This window comes from Rana temporaria, chromosome 5, assembly GCF_905171775.1.
Source record: "Rana temporaria chromosome 5, aRanTem1.1, whole genome shotgun sequence".
Taxonomy (NCBI): domain Eukaryota; kingdom Metazoa; phylum Chordata; class Amphibia; order Anura; family Ranidae; genus Rana; species Rana temporaria.
The window spans coordinates 366,929,938-366,956,466 of record NC_053493.1 but is presented as its reverse complement, the minus strand read 5'-3'; the positions used below and the strand labels follow the sequence as shown (position 1 = coordinate 366,956,466).

At 43.3% G+C, this 26,529-nt stretch overlaps 1 protein-coding gene across 4 annotated transcripts in view; it reads left to right on the top strand.

Annotated features, from left to right (window-relative positions):
- The window catches only part of RNF19A (ring finger protein 19A, RBR E3 ubiquitin protein ligase), a 140,039-nt gene that overhangs the window by 92,072 nt on the left and 21,438 nt on the right, over nt 1-26,529 (top strand). For all 4 annotated transcript variants that reach the window (XM_040354785.1, XM_040354782.1, XM_040354784.1 and 1 more), the window contains 4 exons: nt 828-1,579; nt 14,051-14,259; nt 15,677-15,821; nt 23,898-24,060. In XM_040354785.1, coding sequence (XP_040210719.1) covers nt 996-1,579; nt 14,051-14,259; nt 15,677-15,821; nt 23,898-24,060 — 1,101 coding nt within the window. In that variant the 5' untranslated portion in view covers nt 828-995. The remainder of the gene's footprint in view (nt 1-827; nt 1,580-14,050; nt 14,260-15,676; nt 15,822-23,897; nt 24,061-26,529) is intronic.

Here is a 26,529-nt window from a genome sequence, read left to right as displayed (position 1 = left end):
TCACACTGAAGCTGTGCGCTAGCAGGACCGCTCCAAAAGTCCTGCTCTTTGGAGCGGTATTGGAGCGGCGCGTTTACCGCTCCTTCCCATTGAAATCAGAGGCGCATCGCGGGCGGTATTAACCCTTTTTCGCCCGCTAGCGAGGGTTAATACCGCACCGCTAGCGACCGAATATTGCGACGGTATATCGGCGCTAAAAATCGCGCCACTATACCATCTACGAACCTCCACTGCCCCATGTGAGTAAGTAAGGGGGGCAGAATACTTTATGAATAATGCACAATATCGGAACTGTTTGGCACCGTTTTTTTTTTTTTAAACGTATGAATGTAACAAAAACACAAGAGGGACTGTCGCTGTACCACTAATTTACTTGATGAACGTTTGTACTCTGATGTTTTTTATTTTATTAGAATGCTGTAATTGTGAGTAATTTATATATAGCTGCAATGGTCAGTGAATAATTTCCCAACTGGCAGCAGTTACTGGTATGTGACCGTTCCCTGGAACTATGTACTTGATTAATTGGGATGGTACTAATCATTACCTCTAAGTGCACTGATTTTTACTTGAGTACTTGAACAGGAACAGTCTCTATAGGAATTGTTGTTTGTTTTCCTTTGGACTCCTGTTCTTGTGACTTTGCTTTTCAGAAGACCAGGAAGTGTAATGTAGTAGCTTTTCCTCCGTCAAACTTTTGGCTGCCGCTCATTAAGTCAGTTTTTATTTTTATATGGCAACTTTTTTTTTTTAAATTGAAGCGTTCTCATTTCATAGTTGTACCTTTTGTAACATGCTTTTCTTTTTTTTTTCTTTTGCCTTTGCAGAATAACTTGCACTGGACCATAGCACTTCATCCAGAAGGAACCAGGAAATACGATAAATCAGATATAGTGTCCAACTGGTGTTACTTTGCCCGGGGTTGCTGGTACAGCTTGGAACTATGATATGTGCTTTGCGCACACGATAAGAGATTTATTTGCAGCTTGGTAGAGATGAGTTTGCATCGACAAATGGGTTCGGATCGGGACCTACAGTCATCGACTTCCTCCGTTAGCCTTCCTCCAGTTAAAAAGGCACCAAAGAAGAGGAGAATGCCTTGGGGTTCTATCTTCCGCAAGAAAAAAGACACCAAACGCAAGTCAAGGGATTTAACCAGTGGCGTAGATGGGATTGCGAGTATTGAAAGTATTCACTCAGAGATGTGCACTGATAAAAATTCCATATTCTCTGCATCTGTGAACTCCTCAGACAATGGCTCAGCCTGTGCTAGTAAACAGAGTGGAGACTTCATGGAGTGCCCCCTGTGCCTTTTACGGCATTCCAAGGACCGCTTTCCAGAAATCATGACCTGTCACCATAGGTCATGTGCGGACTGCTTACGTCAGTACTTGCGGATAGAAATCTCAGAGAGCAGGGTCAATATCAGCTGCCCGGAGTGCTCTGAACGTTTTAACCCTTATGACATCCGTTTAATATTGAATGATGACTTATTGATGGAGAAATATGAGGAGTTCATGCTCAGGAGGTGGCTTGTTGCTGATCCAGACTGTAGATGGTGTCCAGCTCCGGACTGTGGGTAAGATACTAAAATATATATCTTTATATATACCGACTTTGATAATTACAGAGCTGCTCCAGCTGAGGGACTGATAATGCTATCCAGAAAACACAGCAGCGGTGCTAAAGTCAGAAAGTCTGCTCAGTTTACAATAATCTGAATTCAATGAGATCCACTGAAATCTGATTCCCGTGAGCTTTTTACCTGTGGGTTGGTGGGCCTGCTGATCTGTGCTTGTATATTCTTTTTTTGCTGCTTGATGTAGCGCCAGCCATTTTCAGCCTACAAGGTAGGTTTATATCTGCTGGATGTCAGAAGGCTCTTCATATTGCACTTTAATACATCAGGTTGTGAGTAAGACCTCTTTCACATTGAGGCGTGGAGCCGCGGTGACGGTATAGCCGCGCTATTTGTAGCGTGGCTATACCGTCGTATTTACCGCGATATTCGGGCGCTAGCGGTGAGGTTTTAACCCCCGCTAGCGGCCAAAAAAGGGCATTGCGGGCGGTATTACCGCGCTTTCCCATTGATTTCAATGGGAAGGCGCGGTATAGGAGCGGTGAACACACCGCTCCTATACCGCGGTAAAGATGCGGCTAGCAGGACTTTTGGAGCGCTCCTGCTAGCGCACCGCTTCAATGTGAAAGCCTTCAGGCTTTCACATTGAACACTACAGGGCAGGTTTTTTCATGCGGTATAGCAGCGCTATTTTTAGCGCTGTACCGCAATGAAAAACGCCTCAATGTGAAAGGGGCCTAACAGAAAGGGCTCTGCATTGTGTTTAGGAATTTCTTTCCTGCATTGTAGATTAGTTAGTTGGCCCTTTCCCACCCGGTGTTCTATTAATTTGTGCCCTCTGTCGAAAAGTGTCCGCACATGTGCAGAATGGAAGGGCACTCCAGCTGATTTGCCGATCAGCTGGAGTGACGTCATCATAGCGCACGTAGGTTTTTTTTTTCGCCCCGACGAGCAGTACCATATCACGGGCACAATTAAAAGCAATGCAGAGCAGAGGGACACCGTAGATGCCAGATTGTGCTTCGCTGTAGACCCGTGGTGCAACAACAAGGCACAATATGACAAATACAGTGTCCCTCCACTGTTTTCATAGCATTAACTTGTGCCTGGGAAATGGTATCTCCCGTCGAAAAAAGGCTCCTACGAAGTGCGCATGCGCTATGGTGACATCACTCCAGCTGATCACAAAATCAGCTGGAGTGCCGTTCCATTCTGCACATGCGTGGGCACTTTCATCATGTGATTGGCTGTCACAGTGGTCAAAAGCCCACCCTTTTTGCTGCTGCATATATGTGTTAGGTGGTCATAAAAGGAGTAAAGCTCATCAGATCTTTTCCTGAATGAAGAAAAACTAAGGCTTGGTTCACACTGGAACCAGCTAAGGATCGCACAGGAACACTGTGCATCCCCATTCTCCAGGTTCAGGAAGGAATCGGGGCGAATCTTTGCCTGAATTAGGCCCTAAAACTGAGCCAAAAACGCACAGCGTGTCGGTACAGTGCGCTCCGCAGCCGCCCCGGAGATATGTGAACCGGCCACATTCTCTTGCTATGCGAATTGGAAACTGCTTCCAATTCGCATAGGTGTGAGTCCAGCCTAAAGCTCACCATACAATTTACGATCGACAGTATAGTCTTTTTATATTGTAACATGTTTGTTTGAGCTTAAAGAGGAACTGCAGTCTGCTCACATAATTTGTAAAAAAAACATCTTTGCCATTCTGAAGCTTCCCGCAACCACTTTGCATATTATTTTATATATACAGTGAATCTGTTCTTGCCAAATATGCTGCAGAAATCTCCCCCCACTGAGTCTGGCTGCAATCATTTTAACTGTGGGAAGATGAAAGCTGCTGCCTGTTCACTTCCTGGAATTACACAGAAACAGAGGCACACCAGCAGCTCTCATTGGCCCTCTTATGACTCATCTCCCATCCTGGCAAACACTCATGAGAGTGAGAGAGAGAGCTGTGCATGTCATGAGCCTAGGCTTTTTTCCAGACGACATAGAGGAAGTGGGCTGTATAAGGTATTTACTGTCAGAAAAAAAAATGTTACTATCCAAAGTTAAAACAACAAGGGCAGAAGATTTAATAGATGGAACGATGAAAAAATTACTTTAAGTGGGTTGCATTTCATGCATGCATCTTAGTGCTGGATAATTCCCAGTCGCTATGGCGACTGAAAATACTCTGGCGACCAAGTCCTTGACAGCTATTGCTGGTGGGGAGGCGGGTGCTGAAAAGCCAAGGCTGTCATTGGGTAAAGCTGGCACTACGTGAGAATATACCCTGTTTCCCCGAAAATAAAACCTACCCCTAAAATAAGACCTAGCGTAATTTTCCAGGAGGACTGCAATATAAGCCCTACCCCGAAAATAAGCCCTAGTTTAAAATCCTATAACCCACTCTATTACAGTAGTACACAATGTACAATGTGTGTGTTTCTGTAACATAAATGCAGGGAAGAGAGCTCCGGCAGGTCACAAAACCGCAGAGCGGTGCTACAATGAAGGTATTTGGCACAATTATAAACAGAAATACACACATTGTACATTATATACCACAGTAATAGAGTGGATTACAAGATTTTATAAGCATTTTAACTAAGTTCACACTGGGGATTCCTGCCAGGCAGGTCGAGAGAGGGGAAGAGAAGACAGCACATTACATGGTAAGACCTACCCCAAAAATAAGCCCTACTGTGTCTTTTGTTGCCAAAATTAATATAAGACCCGGGCTTGTTTTCGGGGAAACACGGTAGCAGCTAATGTGACTCTATTTACAGCCAGCATTGTTAGGAACAGATTGAGCTAAATTCTACAGTGACACTACAATTACATTATCTGATCTGTTCTCATGCAGTGCCGGCTTTACCTGATGATTACTCTGGCAATTGAGCTGTCATCTCCTCACTGGAAATATAGGCACACTGCAATCCAGTGCATTGGAGTGAATAGCCTGTGGCTGCTGATTGACAATGCAGAAAAATGCATTTTGATTCATCGGATGGTTGTTGGCTTTGAAGAGATGCCGTCACCTGATCATTTAGGGCAACTTACCTCCTGACAGCCCCCCTCCCAGCAAGGTGTGCTCACCCATCCACACTGACTAGATGCCCATAACCCCCCAGTCCATTAAAGCAGCAGATCAAGGGCTTCATCAAGGCAGGGAGGCAGCGTGTGAACGTAGATTGGTGAGTAAACCTTGCTTAGGGTTGTGGGCTATTGGCAGTCACTGTCACTTTGGCCTGGATGGACAAAATTACATTGTTTAAAGCGGTTGTAAACCCGCATATACATTTTTTTTTTTTTTACACCTTCAAGGCAAAAGCCATAATGAGCTAGTATGCACCGCATATTAGCTCATTATGAAATACTTACCTCGGAACGAGGTAGGGAACTTACCTGGTCCACGCCGAGCCGAGCGTGTCTTCCGGGTATTGCCGCTCCATGCATGCGCGCGGGAGATTTCCTTTCTGGCATGGGTCGGCGGGGCCGGCCCTTCAGCCGAGGATCCCCCCTGCGCATGCGCCGCTGCAGTCAGCAGCGCATTGCGAGGGGAATATCTCCTAAACCGTACAGGTTTAGGAGGTATTCTTTATACCTACAGGTAAGCCTTATTATAGGCTTACCTGTAGGCAAAAGTCAAAAAAGTGGGTTTACAACCACTTTAAGAGAAGCATAGTTAAAATGATATTAAATGTGGAAGGTTTTTTACCTTGATGCATTCTATGTATTAAAGGTAAAAAAAACACACCTGGGTGCAGCTCCCCCAGTCCCCCTTATACTTGCCTGATCCCCCATATTGATTCAGTAATGTGCATGAGAGCAGTGGCTGTCCCTGGTCTCTCTCTCCCTCATTGGATCACACAGCAGTGGAAGTCATTGGCTCTTGCTGCTTTTTTATCACAGCCAGTGAGCCAATGGAGGAGAGAACAGGGCAAAGAGGCAAGTGGCTTGCTATTGGAGGCAGGAGCCAGGACTGCGGGCGGGCTCGTCGGAACTGCTCTGTGCATAACACTTAAATGGAGCTCTTGCCAACAACCCCCCAACCTGCCATGGCAGAAAATATGGTGGTGATTCAAATGGCTCAGATCAAACGTTTACATTTGTCCACCTTCTCTGTGCGTTTTGCATTCGTCTGTCACGATATCCCATCATTCCTGTTGCTTCGCCCAGCAGAAGAGCATTGACAATGACTGTCCCTGGAAAACATGGGCTGTACATGAAATTGGTCTGAATGTCCTTGTTTTTGGACTTTCATGTAGAACATGTTTGTAAGCGGGGTGAGGGGTGCGGCGATTCACTGAGGGAGACACGCGTAAAGTTCTTTGAACAAGGTAACGTTTATTACCGAGAGGCGGTAGTAGTAACAGTCTTTACAATCAAACGGCAAATGGTTCCTCTCCAGGCATGGAGGCACAGATATGCAGTACAGATACTGTAGTTCTAAGCGATGTGGCTTTCTGAGTATCACAGGCACTTCCCACTTAATGGTATATTATATACCCCAGTTCACAATGCTTATTGGAAGAGGCTGGAAACACGTTACCCGTAGAAGCTGGGAGTCTTTCATCTGACCAAGGTTACCACTGCAGGACTCCGTAGGACCCCTAAACTATCCCTCACAGGCCGGAACACTCTCCCTGGCTTCTCCTCTCTCTCCCTCACAAGCAGGGTCTCTGTCCCTATCTACATCCACACTTGTTCTGCCTAAAAACTTGCCTGACCTTTACTATAAAAAGAAACCACCCAAAGATGGTCGCCCAAATCTCTCGAGATCTCGTGCGGCCTATCAGAACACAGGGCGCCTCCAAAATGGTGTTGGAGACACTCTAGAGGCAGAAGTGTTACACATAAATACATACAAAAACATAACAATTTGACTGCAGTATGAACACATATGATTACTTTACCACTTGCTCTTGCAGCACTAGACTGCCCTATCACTGACAGCTGCTTACATGTTCCTCTCACTACTGTCTGGCTCTGAGTAGATGGGAGCAGGTATACTGTACAAGTTGGCCGGACAACCAATATATGAGGTTTTGTAGCAAGTAATGGATGTTGCAGACACTGAATGGACTGCTCTATACAGCACTGTGTGTGTCCTGCTTTTCTGCCTCATTTTATATTGCCATAAACTTTCTGTTTTGATGCCACAAACAACAAAGAATAGATGTTGGCAAGCTTTTCCCCACCATCCTGAAAAGCCATTACTGTTCCTTTCCTGCACATTTAGTTTGTTAAGGCAGATGTGATGTGCAAGGCACATAAGACAAAGACTGCAATTTGATTTCAGCTTACGTTATTCAAGCTGGTGGCAAATCCGGTTTGGCTGCTGTAGGTTATTGGTCTTCGCATGGAACAAGTCTGCTGAAGACTATGTGGATCAAATGGTATAGTCCTCAGTCTATTCCAGACCAACCATTTCTTCTGTGAAACAACAAATTTCCAGGGTATTTTCGAGACAAAGTTGAGTTCTGCTTTTTTAAAGTCAGCAACAAATACAGCAGCTGCTGACTTTTACAATATGGACACTTACCTATCCAGGGCGCCGCAATGTCCTCGCCCGAAGCCGGTGACTCTTGGGTATCAATATTGGGAAAGGTTGGGGGGGGGGGGGGGCGATGCTGCACAAAAAAAGTTTTGAGCCTTTAGAACTAATATATATATATATATATATATATATATATATATATATATATATATATATATATATATATATATAATCTATCCCACGTGTTATACTTGCCAATGGTTTTGCACAGAGCAGCCCCGATTATTCTTCTTCTGGGGTCCCCCGCTGGTACTCTTGGCTCCTCCCCCACTCCTGCTTCCTGTCGGAGCTCACCCCATCTAGTCAGACACACAGCCCAACATGGCCTGCCCCCTCCCTGCTCACAGGTTTTGACTGACGGCAGCATGAACCAATGGCTCCTGCTACTCTTGGCTAAGCCTGTAAGAGCCGGGAGAGGGGAGAAGAGCTGCTGCAGACGTGCACAGCGATGGATCGAGACTAGGCTCAGGTGAGTATTTAGGGGGTGCTGGGGAGTGTGCTACTATTGAAAGTTTTTTTTACCATAATACAGAGAATGCATTAAGGTAAAAACATAACCTTTTACCTTTACAACCACTTTAATAGATTACATTTTAGATCTAATCCGCTCTGACGTGAGACGCTGTAGAAATGTATATTGTATCTTCCTGATAATGATAAGCCCAGGCTCCCAGCATGAAATACTTTAAATACAGCAGGATGTACTAATCGTTTTAAATATAAACCAGTCTTGTTTTGCCAACAGCAAGATTATGCAAACAAGCAACAACTTGAAAGTTTAAAAAAAGAATAGTCTGATATGTCGGTGTTCTGACAGAAAACGCATGCAAATCACAGCAGGATTTTTTTTTTTTTTCACTTTTAATTTTTATTTAAAGATATGTGATGTTAATGTTAAAAAATAAAATAAAAATCAGTATCACCCCAGCAACTTTGTCCCCTGCAGCAGAAGATTGAATTTATTCCAGTGTCTGTGATCCTGGCTGTCTGCGGCCATCGCAGTATTTGGTCTGTGGCTCACTAATTGTAATTAAAGACCTATTTGGCACATGCGATGAGGAGAACATGAGGCCTGCTCATTAGCTCAGAACATGCATCCATTTCATTGGTGTCATTTGGAGGAATTGTGCCCATCGTTGGTGTCATTGGGAGGAATTGTACCCCTTCATTGGTGTCAGTGGGAAGAATTGTGCCCCTTCATTGGTGTCGGTGGGAAGAATTGTGCACCTGCATTGGTGTTAGTTATGCCCCATTGTTGGTATTGGTGGATAAAATGGCACCCAAAGGGCCAGATAAAAGCAACAAAGAGCCCTAGTTTGGAGACCACTGCTTCAGAGATAATGAACTCTGCAGTCTTGGCCCAAAAATGGGCACAACATTTCCTTTTTTTTTTTCCCTTTCCCACCGTTATATATTGGCCCAAAAATGGCAGGCAGAGGGCAGAGAACTTTTCACCAGTACTGCCTGTGGTCTCCCTGAAGCTGATCTTTTCCCATTATTGACATACGTTGCCTTATTTTGCATCGGGTAGAGCCAGGGCTTTGCTTCCTCATGTCCAAGCCTGGTCCAGTGAACTGCACAGTAATGACATCACAGAATTTCACAAGACTAGCCATCAGAGACGACAGTGCCTTTATCTCGCACTGCAGATATGCAGCTAAGAGCATGTTGGCACAGGCATGCCAGGACATCTTCACCTACCAGGAAGTAAGGAAAAAACATCCTATTTGTAAACGTCATTTAGAGAAGAATTGCAAGATATCTAATGTGAGGAAAGAGAGGGCACTCCCTGTTTACCCTCATTCTCTTCCATATGTGTACCAGACCCTCTCCAGTCTTCCTCCTGCAAGAATTGTGAAATTGCTATGAAATACCCTTCTAGTTTGGTCTCACAGCTCATTTTTGGACCAAAGACCCGAATCCCTAACATTGACAAAGACATCAGGATGGTCTCTTAGGACCAACATTTTTTTCTATTACTATTCCTCTTGTAGGGCATGCGTTTCATCCAACCTCCCTGGAAAGGCCTCCTCCTATACATGTATACGCAAACATTTAGTCCTTGAATCTGCTCTTCCAGTTCATGTAGTTCCCGATTAGTCAGTCGGCTCTTTAGTGGGATGGTGTTTTGACCTGACCTTTGCAGGACATCACCTTGGGTGTTGCAGTACCTTCACCTAGGGCCGAAACAACTAATCGATTAATCGGCCAGTAACATAATGGGGTTAAAAAAAAAAAAATTGCCCTTTTTATAGTACAAAAAGATCAAATCTCTACTGTAAATATTACTTTCACTATCCCACAGTAAACAATGAACCCTTTACAGTAGCGATTATTTTCTCTTTTTGTACTAATTTTAGTTTTTTTAACCCCATTATGTTACCAAACATCTCAGGCCTGGGTCACACCTCTGTGTTTTTTGCAGAAACACACTACAGTTCATTTACATGGTTTCACATCCATGATTCTTTCAGCTTCTGTGTATTTGGAAAGGGCAAGGACCTTTTTTTTTTTTTTTTTAATGCAAAATGGTGCTATTTTGTGTTTTTGGTTCAATATACTGCACTTCAATAGAGAAGCTGCAGGAAAGCATGTAATGCATTTTTGTGGCAATTTGTGTTTTTTTAATCTGCCCAACAACAAATTGGGCAAAAAAAAAAAAAAAAATCAATTGCAGCACACTTCGTTTTTTTTTTAAAGGTTATTAACCGATTATTCGATCAAAACAATAATCTGCCAACTAATCGATTATGGAAATAATCGTTAGTTGCAGCTCTGGAAAAGTTTGAGAACGCCTCTTGTCACTGGTCAGATGGACTACCCCAGGGGTCTCAAACTGGCGGCCCTCCAGCTGTTGCAAAACTACAAGTCCCATCATGCCTCTGCCTGTGGGAGTCATGCTTGGAACTGTCAGCCTTGCAATGTCTCATGGGAATTGTAGTTTTCCAACAGCAGGAGGGCCGCCAGTTTGAGACCCCTGGACTACCCCCTACTCTAGTAGCACTTTGTGTGTTGGTGGCTACTTTATCTTTCCTATAGCCAAGTTATGACTTTGAGTTCTCCTCAATGTATGATCGTTACATTTACAGAGTGAGTTTTAAACACTTGAGTGCCATTCTTTTCCTCTTCAGGGAGAAGTATCCAATGCTGGAAGTCAACATGCTGGATTCACTGGGTCTCACAGGTCTTATTGGATCTTTCTGAGGAAATTCTCCTTAAAGCAGATCTCCACCCTCAATTCCACTGCAGCTCCATATTCACCCTGCTCCTAAACAATGATGAATCTGCTATTGTAATTCAATTTGGTATTCGTCTACCTTATTAATCAGGCAGGCTTCCGGTCTGCCCCCCCCCCTCGGGTTTTCTCCTGTTTCCTGTGCCGCGCTGTGTCTGCTGGGAGCCTGTCTGTGTTCTAATATTCGCTCACATCGCGCGACTTACAACGGGGCGGGAACTTTTGATTCATACGCCTGCCGTTGCGATGACAACAGACGCTCACACCGCCAGTCAAGATAGCCAGTGTGCATGAGCGAGGTTCGAGCGGTGGATGCTGGGACAGCATCCACTGCAACTAGGAAGTGCCTGCCTATGGGAGTCGAACGCCCATAGCTAAGATGGCAACGAAAAAGGAAGACAGAATATAACTATTTATTGGGGACAACATTACATCGGAGCCGCGGGGGGACACCGGAAACGTGAGTTTAGCACAGCAGTGCTATTACACATTTAAAAAGACCATTTAAAAAAAAAAAGATTTTGCGTGGGAGATCCGCTTTAACTCCTCTCCTACTCATTTGCCAGAGGAGCAGGTTACTACCTTCAGGGGTAGTTTTTACTTAATCTTTTAAAATCATATCGGTAACTGGTAAAGCAGGGTACAGTATGTTCTCTTGTCCTTTCCGGGTTCTGGTGGTGTTCTGCACCAGTTTGGTTTTTGATAATCCATCATCCTTGCTTTCCCTTTCTTGTGTGGGTGTTTTAATTGCCCTACCTTCTACTTCTAAAGTCTAAGGGCCCTTTCACGTCGATCTCCGCTGAGCAGGCAGATGACAGTTTTGTCTCTGCACACTGTGCAGGGACCGACCTGTCAGAGCGCCGCTCTCTCCTATGGGGGATCGGATGACGACGGACTGTAGAGTCTGTTGTCATCCGATGACGGATGGAAAAATAAGATTTTCCTCTGTCACACTTTGGTGGGTCAGATGTCAGCGTGCATGTCACCGCTGACATTCGTGGCTCCATAGACCTCTATGGAGCGCCCGTTCAGGTCCGCCTAAAAACCAGAATGGTCTGTCTGTGTGAAAGAGGCCTAAGTTCACCTTAAAAAAATAGATGCACCCATATTTACATTTGCATTTGTTTTTTTCAAAGCATTGCACCTGTGATCAGTGGGTCTCTCAGCAACTTGCCCAACAATTTCAGAATATCCTAAATTCCTGTGTCCCTCAATGAAAGATAAAAAGATAATAAGATTCTTGTTCCTACTGTAAGATATTTTTATTGGAGTCCATTAAAGGATACAAGTCCCACCCCTCTGTTTCTCACAAAACTGAGACCTGATGGGTAGAGGGACATGGTGGCCGGTGTCAAGTATTTTGCCTCGTTTTGTTGGTGTCCCAAACTCATGTGGCAGTATAACGTCGACTGCCTACATCTTTCTGACTTGCCTTGAGCCATTTTTTTTATCTTAAATGTACACAGTGTGAATGTTCTGCAGCACAGTGTTTCTTGGATAGCATTACCGCTTATTTGACTTATTTTGAAAAACGGGTATTTGTATTTTTTTGGGGTTTTTTTTCAGCCATGAGGCCAAAAATGAAGGTGGGCATGAGCATTATGGATTCACAGTTGTACATATAATGGAGCACAGAATTTCAGTATTGGATCCTTTTTTTCTGAATCTGTCGGACATTTTTCTTCCTGATGAGGGATGCATGAACTTGTAACAGTAGATTTGTAATACTGGAATGCAGTAACCTAAAACAAACGTGCGCTGTCAAACGTTATAGTTCTATAGCTGTAGATGTCATTGCCCCAATCTTTATGGTGGTCCTGAAGTTGGGCCTTTGAAAACACAATCTCGCATTCTCTGAGCCAACTGCAGTTGGCATCACAAGAGATCCACAGTGTAAGAAGCTTGGAATGTATTATATAAAACAATAGCAGCTCCCAAATTGTCACATGGATTACAGTAACTGCACCTATTTTATATTCTTTAGTGAATACCAAAGTCCCATGTCTGAAGAACATTTGGCATTTATTGGCCATTCTAAAGCCCAGTTAAAGTTTCAGAATAAATGCTTTTATTTAAATTTGGCAAGACCATCTCCCTGTCTTGCAATACATTTTCTGTAAATCAGCCCCTGGATGAGGAGAAAATCTTGTGGCCTGATCTATACGACAGAGAAAGACCACTACTTTCCGTGGAAGCAGCAGTCTCTCTACAGCGGTCTGATGCATACCCTGCTGATTTACAGCTGTTGCTCAGCCCTAAGCAAGGAGCCTAAGCTTGTCATTGCTTTGCTCTAGACTACGCTGTGCGGAGGGATACATGTGCCTTCTTGTCCTGGTGATCCCATCACCCTCAGTTCCTGTCCTGTGTTGTTGAGATCAAAAGTGAACTCTCCCCAGTAGAGTCTGGGACAGAATTGTAAACCTGATGGAAGATTTAATCCCTCTGCAGTGCACATCCATACTGATAATTGCATTGGTCATACCCATTAGCTGTCTGTCTCATGCCAAGAACTGGCCCTCCCTCATGTCATGCAGGGGAGATCATACCTGTGGGGAAATATCTATATCTTAGACCATGCCCGGTTTATTCTGTAGTGTAAACACATTAGTGGAAGTGATCTCTTTACATAGGCTTAATGAACAGTTTATCCCGATTCCTGGCAGACTTCATGTCCTGCATGGTGCAGTATTTGAATCACAGATAATTTAGGATTACATAGATGATATACACTTTTTTTTTTTTTAAGTAGAACGGTCGAGTATCAGGTAGGATTATCTTTTCCCCTTTAAAATGGCATGCATTCTTTATGCCATGGATTCTACTAAATTCTCCTTTAAGATAGGGGTCTCCAAACTTTCTAAACAAAGGGCCAGTTTAATATCCTTCAAATTTGGGGGGGGGGGGCGGAATGTGGCCAGTGGGAGTAGAAAATGCCCTGGTGTCACTGGAAGTAAATAGTGTTCTCTTTGTTTTTAGGGGGGGCTAGTGTTTTATCGTTCCTGTAGTGAATATGTTCCTGTATCAAAATCTAAAGCTTTTTGCATATTAAAGGACTCTGTCAACAGGCTTTGGCTATATTTTGATATGTGAATTCAGCTTTTGAAAACTGTTGGAGACTTCTAAGATCATTCAAAGTTTATTGATGGGTGCATTTAACCGGAAGAGAAGTTGACCCCGACTGAACTACATTCGACCTAATCCTAAGCTGCATTTGCATGCCTATTGACCTTTATGAGAAGATGAGCAGTTCTGACACAAAAGCCCATTGACAAAGACCGTAATGATGTTCATTTAGATCAGGGGTCTTCAAACTTTCTAAACAAAAGTGGACATTTTCCTGGCATCAGTGGGAGTAAACATTGGTATTAAGGGTGGAATAGTGCCCCATCATTGGGAGGAACAGTGGTCCAACTCCATTGTTGGTGTCGGTGGAAGAAACGGTGGCCCATTGTTGGTGTTGGTGGGAGAAATGGTGGCCCATTGTTGTGTTAGTGGGAGAAATGGTGGCCCATTGTTGATGTCGGCAGACAAAATAGTGTCTCATATCACTGGGAGGAATGTTGTCCCAAGGGCCCGATAAAGGTAAGCAAAGGGCTGCAGTTTGGAGACCACTGATGTAGATGTATGCATTATTTTTAGTAGTTGCTCCTGACCCTTCTGCTTTTTTTTCTCCCAGGTATGCCGTCATCGCTTTTGGTTGTGCCAGCTGCCCAAAGTTGACATGTGGTCGTGATGGCTGTGGAACAGAGTTCTGCTACCACTGCAAACAGATCTGGCACCCTAACCAGACATGTGACGCGGCACGCCAAGAACGAGCTCAAAGCTTACGCCTGAGGACAATCCGCTCGTCATCTCTCAGTTACAGCCAAGAATCAGGAGCTGCAGGTATATCCTCATAGTTATTTTTTTTTTACCATGACCAAGGTCTTCCAGGAATGTCTGAAATGAGATCAGTTCTTTATGTAGGATAGTTTCATACAATGATTTGCTTTGTCAGTTTTCTTGTTTACAAACTATTTTTATTGGGTACAAAAAGGTGGTACAAAAAGAGTTGCCCTATGCCTAGATAAATACAATACAAGCAATTTGCATATAAAAAATAAATCAAAAGATATTATGTGTTTTAGTCTATGAACACAATAAATATAACCATCATGCTTCTTAGTTTTCAGGGTTTATTTTTGTAATTTTTCTTTGCTTTCCCTGTGAATTTAAACGTTTCTGAAAATCGTCTTGGTGGCAGGCAGTGTAAAGTTATCTCATTATTGCCCATCATTCTGGCACAGAGCCCAGAATGCCAGCACAATCTTCCTTCTATAAGATATCTGTGATTGGATGGAACTTGGACACTCGTAGGTTGCAGAAGCTCATTCGATGCACCCTGCATATTACTTATTGTGTGTTCCTGTCGGTCGGATGAACAATAATTACAGTTCATTCTTCATAAAGCAAGAAAGGCTGCTTGGCATGAAAAAAGCAGGGGAAAGCAACACAAAAACCTCCTGCGTTTTACTTGCTTCTGAGTCTAGCCCCCGTTGATATAAACTGAAAAGCTGACCAAGCATATTATGCACATTTTCATGCATTTACACATTTTTCCCTGCATAATACATAAATGATTGTGTTGATGGGAACCGAGTAGGCATCATATTCAGAAATCTTTGCCTGCTGTCCTCTTCACCTTTCTGCCATAGCAGTGAATAGAGGGTTAATTGGGTAAAAGGAAGATCTTCTGCAATCTAATCGGTCATTTCTAAATAATGAAATCTAGTTTTATTCTTTTACAGCATTCAAGCCGGCCATAGATGTTTCAAATCTCGGCCAGTTCAGCAGGGACCATCCGAGATTTGAACCATCTATGGGCAAGGCTGATTGTACCCAATTCGATTGTTGTACATCTTACAACCAGGTACAATAAGGCTGTTGGATTTTGAACGCAATTTATTACCAGTGGCTGTAGCCGCTAGCAATAATTACTGTGTTGCGGCTCCCCTTCATCAAAACACAATAGCTCAGCGAGAGGGATTCGCATCCAAAATGCTGCAGGAACCTTTTTCTTGCACAAAACACATGCACACAGGTTTGTTCAAATGAATGGGCTGCCGTGTCCGCTCCAACCAAGCCTTAAACTGTTTTATTAACTATATACCCAGTCACAACATTACTTTAAAAAATATCATCTTTCCTGTGGCTTTGTTGGCACTGTTCAGCCTTAGAAATTAAAATGGAGGTGTGTATGGCTAGTGTCATAGGTCCTAAGTTTTGATGTGATATGGGCTTTTTTTTTTTTTCTCTCATCTAGCGGATGACATTAAACCGTGCCCAAGATGTGCTGCTTATATCATAAAAATGAACGATGGGAGCTGTAACCACATGACATGCGCAGTGTGCGGCTGCGAGTTCTGCTGGCTCTGTATGAAAGAGATCTCAGACCTGCATTATCTAAGGTGAGTACAGACAGATCCCGTAATGCTGCGTCCACACGTCACCTTTTTTATGGTCTGCCTAGGAACGAAAAAAAGGGTATGATGGAATACTTTGCGATTTTGAGAATGATAAAACACAAAAACAAACCAAAGAGCCTTTGTTAATGGCAACAGGTTTGTTATTGAACATGCCTTTGCTTAGTGCCAACTTTACCTATATCAATATAATAAACATAGCGGCCATCTTTCTTTTTCTTTACATTATGGCTCCATTCACATCAGTGCTGTTTGTATGCTGACAATATTGGGATGAAGTGATTGCTGTTTGGAGAAATCTTTTTGCGGTGTGCGGCCATTTTCTGTTCTTGCATTCATGGCGGCGACATTCAGGAGAGAGCTTTGTCGGATCTTATCTGTCACTTGCCTTGGTTTGCTTCAGTAAATTTTCATAGTCACATGACAATTCGCAGCCCTTTGCTGCACAAGTTGGTGTGAACTGAGCCTTGTATTTAAAAAAAAAAAAATATTTTATAACGTAACAAAACCGAGTCTTATTGTTGATGTCAGATTGATGTGTTCTTCAGACCTAGCCTCTTCTTTTTGGTTGCATGGAAATGCTGCACATATCTGATGAATTTATCCTACAAAACACAAACAAATGGTACCATTACTGTTGCCTAATCTCAGAAAAAGTAGTTTTAGTTTATTTCAAACATGTAAAAAAAAAAACATATAAAATAAAGTAATCATTCAGTAGTAGACAAATGCAAAACAACTAGTTCCAAGAGAAGACAAAATATATGCATGCATACATACACAATGGGACCTCGGATTGCGAGTAACGCAGTTAACGAGCGTTTCGCAATACATGCATTGTATTTTTTTTAAATCCTAACTTGGTTTGCGAGTGTTGTCTCGCAACACAAGCAGGATTTAAGCCAAAGTGGTGTGCAGTGCCACATTTGGCCTGAGGTTAGGGGACGCGGGAGCCGAGCAGAGCCGAATGGCGCCTATTGCAGCTGTTTGGAAAGACTCGGAAATACACCTTTGCCAAGCCTTTCCGAGGTCAGTCGAGGTGTCCTCGGCCTTTCTGTGTGTTCCCGAGGCTCTCCGATGCCCCCCACCTCTGGCCGCATGCGGTATTGCATGCCATTGAAGTCAATGTGGAACCAATTTTTATTTCCATTGACTTCAATTGGGAAACTCGCTTTGATGTGCGAGTAATTTGGTTTACGAGCATTCTCCTGGAACGGATCCACTGTAGATCTAAAAAAAATTGTTTACATATCCGAAAAGGAGTGGGAAGAAGTACCATCTTATGCAACCACTTTTCTCCATAATTATTAAACTATTCAATGTCTCATCACTATAAGTTCATACAATAATTAATAATAAAAATAATATACTAATTACCAATAATCTAACTACACAATTATACACATGCATACATACGTGCCCATACACATCCAAACAAAACTAACAATAATACAAAAAAAAATCAATAAGAATATTATTTATTTATGTGTCATCATTTATGACAGAAATATATTACATCGAAGTATAAAAAAAATCCAAAAGTAAAAAGTCATAAATAACCATCACATATTTAATCACTACTGTCCAAACCACTTAACTGATATGCTGGAAAGAAGGAAAAAACAAAAACATTATCCCTTTTACTGATGGCGGAGAGATTGTCTTACAGGTTTATGTATTTAGAGAATGTTGGGGAGTTTTTTTATTTTTTTCTGCAGGAAAGAGCAACAAAACAAAAATTTCACATAATCAGTTTGCTTTTTAGGTTGCTTGTCTAGTGGGAATCTAAAAATGGCCAAAGCGTGCGCATAGATGTGCAATCATTTCCCATCCGTGTTTAGGCAACGGCCATCTCATAGCTATATATCAAACGCTTGGGGCGTCGGGGGCAAAGCACTGCTATTTTAGTGGCGCTTTACCGTCGTATTTGACCGCTAGTGGGGTGCTTTTAACCCCCGATAGCGGCCGAAAAAGGGTTAAAACCACCTGCAAAACTCCGCTTTGTCGGCTGTATAGCCGTGCTTCCCATTCATTTCAATGTGGAGGCGCATTATACACACCGCTCTTTCACCGCTGCAAAGATGCTGCTAGCAGGACTTATTTTTTGCGTCCTGCCAGCTCACCACTCCATTGTGAAGCCCTCTTGCTTTCACACTGATATGAAAGGAGTGGCTCTTTCAGTGCGCTTTGCAGGCACTATTTTTAGCCTTGTAGCGAGCGAGGCGCCTCAGTGTAAAAGTGGTTTAATAAGAGAATTATGACCCCCCCCCCCCCTCCCGCCACCTTCTGCCGCTCGCCCCGGGCTCTTCCGTCCCACAAGGAGGCCAGAGCAACCAGCCGGCGGACGAAGATCCAAACAAAGCCGATGGTTCGTTTTGCTTCTGGATTACTAGATCCAAGACCCAATGTCATGACATCACTTCCCAGATTACTGGCATCTTAAAGACTCTTGATGGTCTGAATACTTTGAAGTGCAGAGGAGGGGTTTGAGGTCTTAAAGACCCCGGATCCCTCCATAAAGAGTACCTTTCACATGCCTATTACTGTCACAAGGGATGTTTACAATGATAAATGATACAGTGATGAAATAAAAAATGTAAAATGACAGTGTCAATTTATTTTTGTTTTTTTAAATGTACAAAATATCGGCAAGAAATTTTGGCAGGAGAGGTGGCCGAAATATCAGTATCGTATCGGCACCAAAAAAACGCTATCGATCGATCCTGAATTTTGATATTGGACGAAGAGAAAATTCTGGACAGCCGCACTCAAAATCAATAACTTTATTAAAAAAAAATAGGTAATAATTAAAAAAATACAAGCCACAGCAAACGGAGGAATTCATAGCTCCTGTATTCCACCGTTTGCTGTGGCTTGTATTTTTTGGATTATTATCTCTTTTTTAATAAAGGCGTTGATTTTGAGTGCGGTTGTCCATAATTTTCTCTTCATCCAATTGCCTAAGCTTAGCCTGCACCTGCTGTTCCCATTTGGAGGAGAGCTACATATCCAGACACCCTTCCTAGAGCGGCATCCCTCCCCCCGAATTCTGATAGGAGGAGAGAGCAGAGTGGCGGAGAGATGCTTATTTGCTTCCTATTCTCTCACTCTAGTCATAGCCTGGGAGGGACGAGCTAAACAAAATGACAACCACTCCAATTTATTATTATTATACAGGATTTATATAGTACCAACAGTTTGCTCAGAGCTTTACAGTGTTAGGGCAGACAGTACAGTTACAATGCAATGCTCATTAGAGATTACAATCTAGGAGATTTAGAACAAGCTTTTAGAATACGGAGCAGACAAGTTCTGCCGGTAAGCGTGCTCAGTTTTTCCCAGCACACTTGCAAGCTAGCCAGCAAAAAAAAAGGGGGGGGGGGGGGTACAAGACTTATAACTGCAGGAAAAACCTTCTAGGCAGAACTGTGCTGTGTGGCAGAGCTTTTACGTTTAGCGTTGAGGCATAAAACCATGATTACAGGCTGTTATGTATATATATTTTTCTTCCTTTTTCACAATACTGTCACCTTTTAATAAGTCCTTGTCCTCTCTGTATAATGGCAGCCACCTTCTATGGGCTGTCACTTGGCAGCTCTTGTTTATAGCATTTCCTCTGCAGTGTCCTGTAAGACAATTACGGCTTTGGAAGCTCAGAATAGAAATTGTAAAATGCGGCGACTATTTTCAGACTGTGCGTTTTGTCACGAGTTCAAAGTCAGACACTCAAGATTTCATCTTCAGACAGCGCAAGAATGCAATTTTGTATATTTGCTGCCTGTTCTTTTGAAATGAAGGAGTCCTAAAATGTAAGAGCTGAAGGATCGGGGAAGAATTCAGAAATTCTTTGGGGCGATATTTCAGCAGTGAAGTTCCAACATTTATGGCTGGTTTACGCCACGCCCGCATCTAAATCACACACGTGCAGTTCGGTGTGGTGCGATTTCAGGCCATTCATTTTGAATGGGCTAAAATCACACCGCATCAAAAGTAGTGCATGCACTGTAACTGGATCGCATGATACAAATGTGCCACGCAGTCCAGTGTGGGCAAATGCCCTGCGTTTGGGGTGTCAACTTTTTATTGACACCCACTGCAGATCACATATGTAGGTTGCGGGTTGAACTGCACAGGAATGCACAGCGGGTTCCTGTGTGATTCAGATGTGGGCATGGTGTGACCTGGCCCTAAAGGATAAGTTCAGTTTTGTTAAAAAAAATAAATAAATGCACATCTTTTTGCAGGTAAAAAAATTTGCATTTATTTTTTATTTCAGCCTGGAGACTTTCTAAGTATATTGTCTGCCGGATGTACAGACAGGCATGTACTGAAAGACAGGAAGGATCAATGAACTAGCTAGAGTGCTTACCAGCACCCTGGGAGTTCATTGGGAACTTCAAGCCGTCAGCCGCAAAGACTGTCTGTACTTGTAGTTAATTCATTCACAGGTGGAAAATGTAACATATTCCCAAAGGTGAACTTATCCTTTAATTTTGTCAGTCGGCCCCTAATAAAACTTTCCTTTTTTTAATAGCACATAAGTACTCCATGCTGTCTTTGGCCAAGTGGCTTATTTTTCCCCCTTTCCTAAAGCCGTAGATATTAAAAAAAAAAAAAAAAACATTTTTTTAGATTAGCTGTGCTGAGAAAAGATGTAGGCAGCCATTGCTGATCACCTGAGAATTCTAGATATCTAAATAAAATTCTAGAGGGGAATGCTTAGAATTCAGACTGCCCATTTGGAAAACTTCAGCCAGTTTTCCATTGTTTAGCATGAATGCTCTCTCCCTGTAGATAAAGTTCTCAAGTCTCTAAGAAGTTGCAGGACCATATGTATTCACCGTGGTATATTTGTAGAAGTACTAACACGTCGGTATTGAGCAGAACAAAGGAGATTTTGAAGGTCAGATTGCGGTTTGAAAGCCACCAGAAGTTACCTGTGCCTGGTCTGTGTGTACAATCCTTTATCCAGTCGTTTTCTACTTATTAGAGTGAATTTCTGCCAAGAGAAATATTGGGCAGCCATTGCTGATCTCTCCTAACAATGCTAGTTGTTTGGCTGCCATGTTGATTCGGTAGCTTTAGTACTCTGACAACAAACGGGTATGCAGATCAGGAATGTTCTGCCCTCATTATATGTGGCTGAGGTATAATTAGACAGACCGCCAACTCTCCTCCCTTAAATAACATACAATAAGTATACACAATATACAAATAATCAGTCCTGACACACTAGTCTAACTCGGGAAAGGGGTTATGAACATACCTAAGATGTTAGAATTGCAGCTGAATAGGTGTGGAGTTCTCTGGACCAGGTGCATGGTGGTGAAAGAGGAAGATGGCTACTGGGGGCTGTCTCTCACACCTCATGGTATAGACCAGTGGAATTATGGGAAACTACGGTGGCTTTTAAAGCGGAGGTTCACCCAAAATAACATCTATATACGAGCACACTCCTTACACTACTAACATGTCCAGTAGCCACTTTTTTTTTTTTATGTTGTACATACCGTATTATGGCTAGTTCAATTTCGCCTTTCGGGTACTCACTCCCACAGGACTAGGCATTTCTATCCTGAGGCGCAATGTAATCTTGGAGTTCACCCAGATGTGTCATGTCCTTCCGAAAAAGTTCCCCCTGGCGGATAAGGACCCCCCCCCTGTACTGCGCAGGCGCGCCACGAACCTCAACAGAGTTTCTGAAAGTAGCCGAACATGTAGAGCTGCGAGTCAGCTCTACACGGCACCTTCGCAGTCAGCTCTAAACGGCTCATTGCGCAGGTGCCGTGTATAGCTCTACATGTTCGGCTACTTTCGGAAACTCCGTTGAGGTTCGTGACGCGCCTGCGCAGTACAGGGGGGTCCTTATCCGCCGGGGGGGGGGGGGCCTTCTTCGGCAGAACACTGTCCACCGCTTCCAGGAAGTCAGTGCTTGTGGCCTTCACAATGCCCACAAGCAAAATGGAAACTTTCTAGAGCTGATTTTAAAAGTTCATCTTTTGCCCGAAAACAGACAGGGGAGGTTTGAAGTCACCAAACACATAAGTACTAATTGGTGATCTAAAAATACATTGAATGCAACCAAAAAAAAAACGATTTGCTGTGGAACCCCCGCTTTAAGCAACAATCTCTACCTACCTTCAGTAAATTATTCACAGATACCAAGTATGTAAAAGAGCCACTAGATGGTGATTATTACAATTTACTTTACATACCATTAGCATATTCAGCAATTAACAAGAAACATACCCTTGCTGAAGGCATGACAAGGAGATTGACTTTGCTGGCTCCATGCTTGCTTGAGACCAGTAAAACTAAGAAAGCTTTTAAGATCTAGATAGATGAGTGTTTCTCAACATTTTTCAGTCGTGGCACCCTTTACAGGTATGCAAAATGTATTTCTACTCTAAACGGTAAGAAACCTAAATGTTACTTATCGATGGGAAACTGAGCCTAGAGCGATGCACACAGCCATCTTCATGAAATTAACTTTCCATTAAAAGCCTTCACGTCAGAGTAACGCCCATCACGTCAGAGGTCCCCCTAACATGTCAGAGGTCCCTGCATGCCACCTGTTCTGGATCAGCATCATGAGTTGTCATGGTGTGGGCAGGTCATCCACCAACACCACAGTGATAACTGCCCTAGAATGTCATTGGTGGGTAATGTATGGTGCTGGTGACTGGCCTCCTGAACCATGGCAACTCATGAAGCTGATCCATAGCAAACTGTGTCCTGTGCTCGTGGCACCCTAGGGGGAACCCAAACAGCTTCCTGGTTGAGAAACACTGATATAAAGTCCCATGAGCAGGGCCTTCTGATCCCTCCTGTATTGTATTGTAAGTGTACTGTTTGCCTTGTGTTATAAAGCGCTGCGCAAACTGTTGGCGCTATATAAATTCTGTATAATAATAATAATACAGAGAGCCGGGCAACTAGTAATTTTAGGATATCGGCATTGGCTGTCCACATATTTCACATGGTGAAGATTTGCTTTAAGGACCTATATTAACCACTTGCGGACTGCCTGCAATATACTGTGGGTGGATGGGTGGCCTGCACAGGCAAATCGATGTACTGCTGCCCGTTTTCGATGTTAGAGTGTGCAATCCCCCCTCTTACAGCTGCTGTGATTGCACACAATGGGAGTCTGTGAGCTGGTCCAGGCCAATGATTCAAGGCCGGGACCTGCTGATAGTCTGTCCAGTCACAGCCCAGAGCAAAGCAGGGATAAGAAACAGATCTTTCATAAAAATCAGCACACATAGTTAGGCACATATTTAACACCTTCATTGCCCAAGATGTTAACCCCTTCCCAGCCAGTGGCAATAGTACAGTGACAGTATATATTTTTAGCACTGATACCTGTATTGGTGTCATTGGTGATGTCAGTGCGGTGGGCAATCGCAGTCACATAAGTCGCTGATCATAGCATTAGTAGTATTAAAAGTATTGAATAGTATAGTCACCGTAGTTTGTAGACGCTATAACTGTAACGCAAACCAATCAATATACACTTATTGGGATTTTTTTTTTTTTTTTTTTTTTTTTAAACCAAAGACATGTAGCGGAATACATTTTGGCCTAAATTTATGGAGGAATTCGATTTTTCTTATGTTTTATAGCAGAAAGTAAAAAAAAAACATTTTTTTCTTCAAAAGTTTAAATTTTTTTCATTTATAAATGGGAAAAAAAAAAAGTGGTAATGAAATACCACCAAAAACAAGCTCTATTTGTGTGAAAAAAAATATATAAATTTAGTTTGGGTAGTGTTACATGACTGTGCAATTACCAGTAAAAGTAGTGCAGTGCCAAATGGCAAAAAATGGCCTGGTCATATAGGGGGTAAAACGTTCCGGAGCGCAAGTGGTAAGCGTGTTACTGTTGTGTAAAAATGGTAGTAGTAACATGAAAGCTTTCATGTATCGTTCCAGAGTTGTTGATGTATTTAAAGTGAAAATGGTTAAGCTAAGATATTATGATTACAAGTATCTAGTACTACTTTTTCAGTCCCCTACTTCTAGCTGCTGTAATCACACTTGTCATTGTTGTATCCCTCAGCCCTTCAGGATGTACCTTTTGGGGGAAGAAGCCATGGAGTAGGAAGAAGAAGATCCTTTGGCAGCTGGGAACTCTTGTTGGGGCCCCTGTAGGCATTGCCTTAATAGCTGGGATCGCCATTCCTGCAATGATCATCGGGATACCGGTGTATGTGGGACGGAAGGTAAATACTTTTGTCTTGGTTTTATATTTTGTGAATTGCATGTATAGAATCGCTCGCCAAGGCAAAGTGTCGTAATCTGTTCCAGCCAATCAGATTTTAAATGGCAGCTGCCATTTTCCAAGGTGGGTCTAACTGAGATGAATAACAAACAATTCTTAATGGATAAGTCGGGGGTCGTCATGGCGAGTAGAATTTTCGTCCTGGCGCCTGGGGGTTTGCCAGCCCCAGTGGCTGTAGCGTGAGGGGGCAGCCGGGCATAATGGGAGTTGTGGAATGTCAGTCCTAACACTGCCGATATAACACTGACCTCACCTCTGCCAGCAGAGTGTGGAGAATCCTCCTCCCTTCTCTACATTGTTCGCAGAGCAGCGCTGCGGTGTGTGAAACTGTAGGGAGAGAGAGAGGAGCTGTCAAAATTGAGGTTGAATGTCGGGGGTGGGCGGGACCCAGCTATCAAACACCTGCCAATGAGATGGGATCTGGGCGGACTGTTTTGTGTGTGGCCCCACCCCTTTCTTAAACTGCCCAATCATTGGCTGGATAGCTGCTGGGTCCCGCCCACCCCGGGTCCCGCCCACCTCCGACATCACAGTTTTTACTATCGGCTGTGAAACCTGCCAGTGCCATCTGCCAATGCCAACCAGTGCCATCTACCGATGCCAACCAGTACCACCTATTAGTGCCACCTGCCAGGGCCAACAAGTGTATAACGATTAAAATATGTGAGAGAGTGCAGCTTGGTGGGAGTGACTGGGGGCAATGTTGAAAAAGGCTGACAACATTGTGTTGTAACTCTAACAGGAAGTGAGGTCCGCATAATGAAACGGGCTCAATAGGTATGTTTAGTGCTAAAACTGTGGGTAAAAGTAGAAAGCACGTCTTTGTTCATTAAAGTGAAGTCATCTTAGTTGGATTTCGATTTTTGACTGTACTTGCACTTCTAGAAGTTTGCTTTTTATTGTACCAAAGTTACACTTTGCCAGCTGACAGATTCCAGGGGAGCAGATAGTCTATTTTCCCCCAGAAGAGCGCCAACAAGAGGATGTAATGTATAGAGACTGATTATTGCCAGATTCTTCAAAATCACAGCTCTTGTTCAGCAGCTGGTCCTCTAATCTTTATAGGTGCCTTTATTTTCCTATCCATATGTACGGATAGGTGCACCCTTAAGGCCTCGTTCAAAGGGGGCATACTACATTGTACACCTGTGGGAGGGCTGTGCTTACCCGCACAGGAATGCACAGGTGTTCAGGCAGTCCCATTGATGTCAATTGGGACACTGCCGCCGCTCCCAATTTGATATCAATGCAGGTGCACAAGCCTGAATGCACACCATCAGTTTGGGAGCAGTGGCTGTTCCCATGTGGCTACTGTGTGCCAATCGGTGGGGATGCATGGCACACTTGTGCATCCACATGTGGGTAAACACGGCCCTCACATGGGCATACACTGTAGTACACCCCATGTGAATATGTCTTCTAGTACAAGTATAAAGTGATTCAGTATTTCATATAGGTCATATTCCACGCAACATTCCGGAGCGTTAACTGATAAGATGTACAAAGACCATTTAACATAATAATGTGCTTATCAGCAGGAAGTTCACACATTTCTGAGAATACCGCAGAGTTTCGTCACACACTGCACAAAGTGCTTTCAAATGCTATTTAGCATATTATGCTGTTTATATAATGTCTTGTAGTGTAGTTGAATGTATTTGTGGCCATATGCCTTTCTCCTTTCTTACCTGCTCATTCACACAGGCAAAGGCTGTGTTTGTCTGCATGGGATGCACAGTTGTTTGTGTGTCCCCATGCATGCGATACACATTCATGTCAATTGGGATGCAGCAGATGCACAAACAGTCGCTGCTTCCAAATTGACAGCCAGCAAGGGCATTGGTGCATGACCCCCGAACCCACACTGTCTACGTCCAGGGCCGCACACCTGCACTCCCACAGTGGTCATATTGGGAGCAGCGGCTGTGTCTATGCAGCCTCTGCATCACAATTGACATGACTGGGATTAAATGCATGGGGTATACCTGTGGGCAAGGACAGCCCTCACACGGGTGTATGCTATAGTATGCCTGTGTGAACAAGGGCTTCCATTTGGTCACTAGATCTTCTTTTTTTTTTTTTGCTTTAGGCATCAATGTACTGGTATGTCTTCATAGTTGTAGAAGTTAAAATATAATTAGTAACCCATCTGGCACTATATGGCCTGATGTGCTTAAATTGGGAAAAATAAGGGCCCTTTAAAAATGCAGTCACAGTGTGAGAAGGACTTTAATTGTGATGCTAAAGGCCCAATCAGGGGGTGTTCATTTGTAATGAAATCCACCCTGGTGTTGGGTAATTTTTATCTTCAGTTGTTTCCTCATATGCGGTTGCACATCACTTAGTACCTGTTGAGTAAGAAACAAGGCGTGGCATTGCCTTCTGAACTGTCACACGTTCTAACCACTTT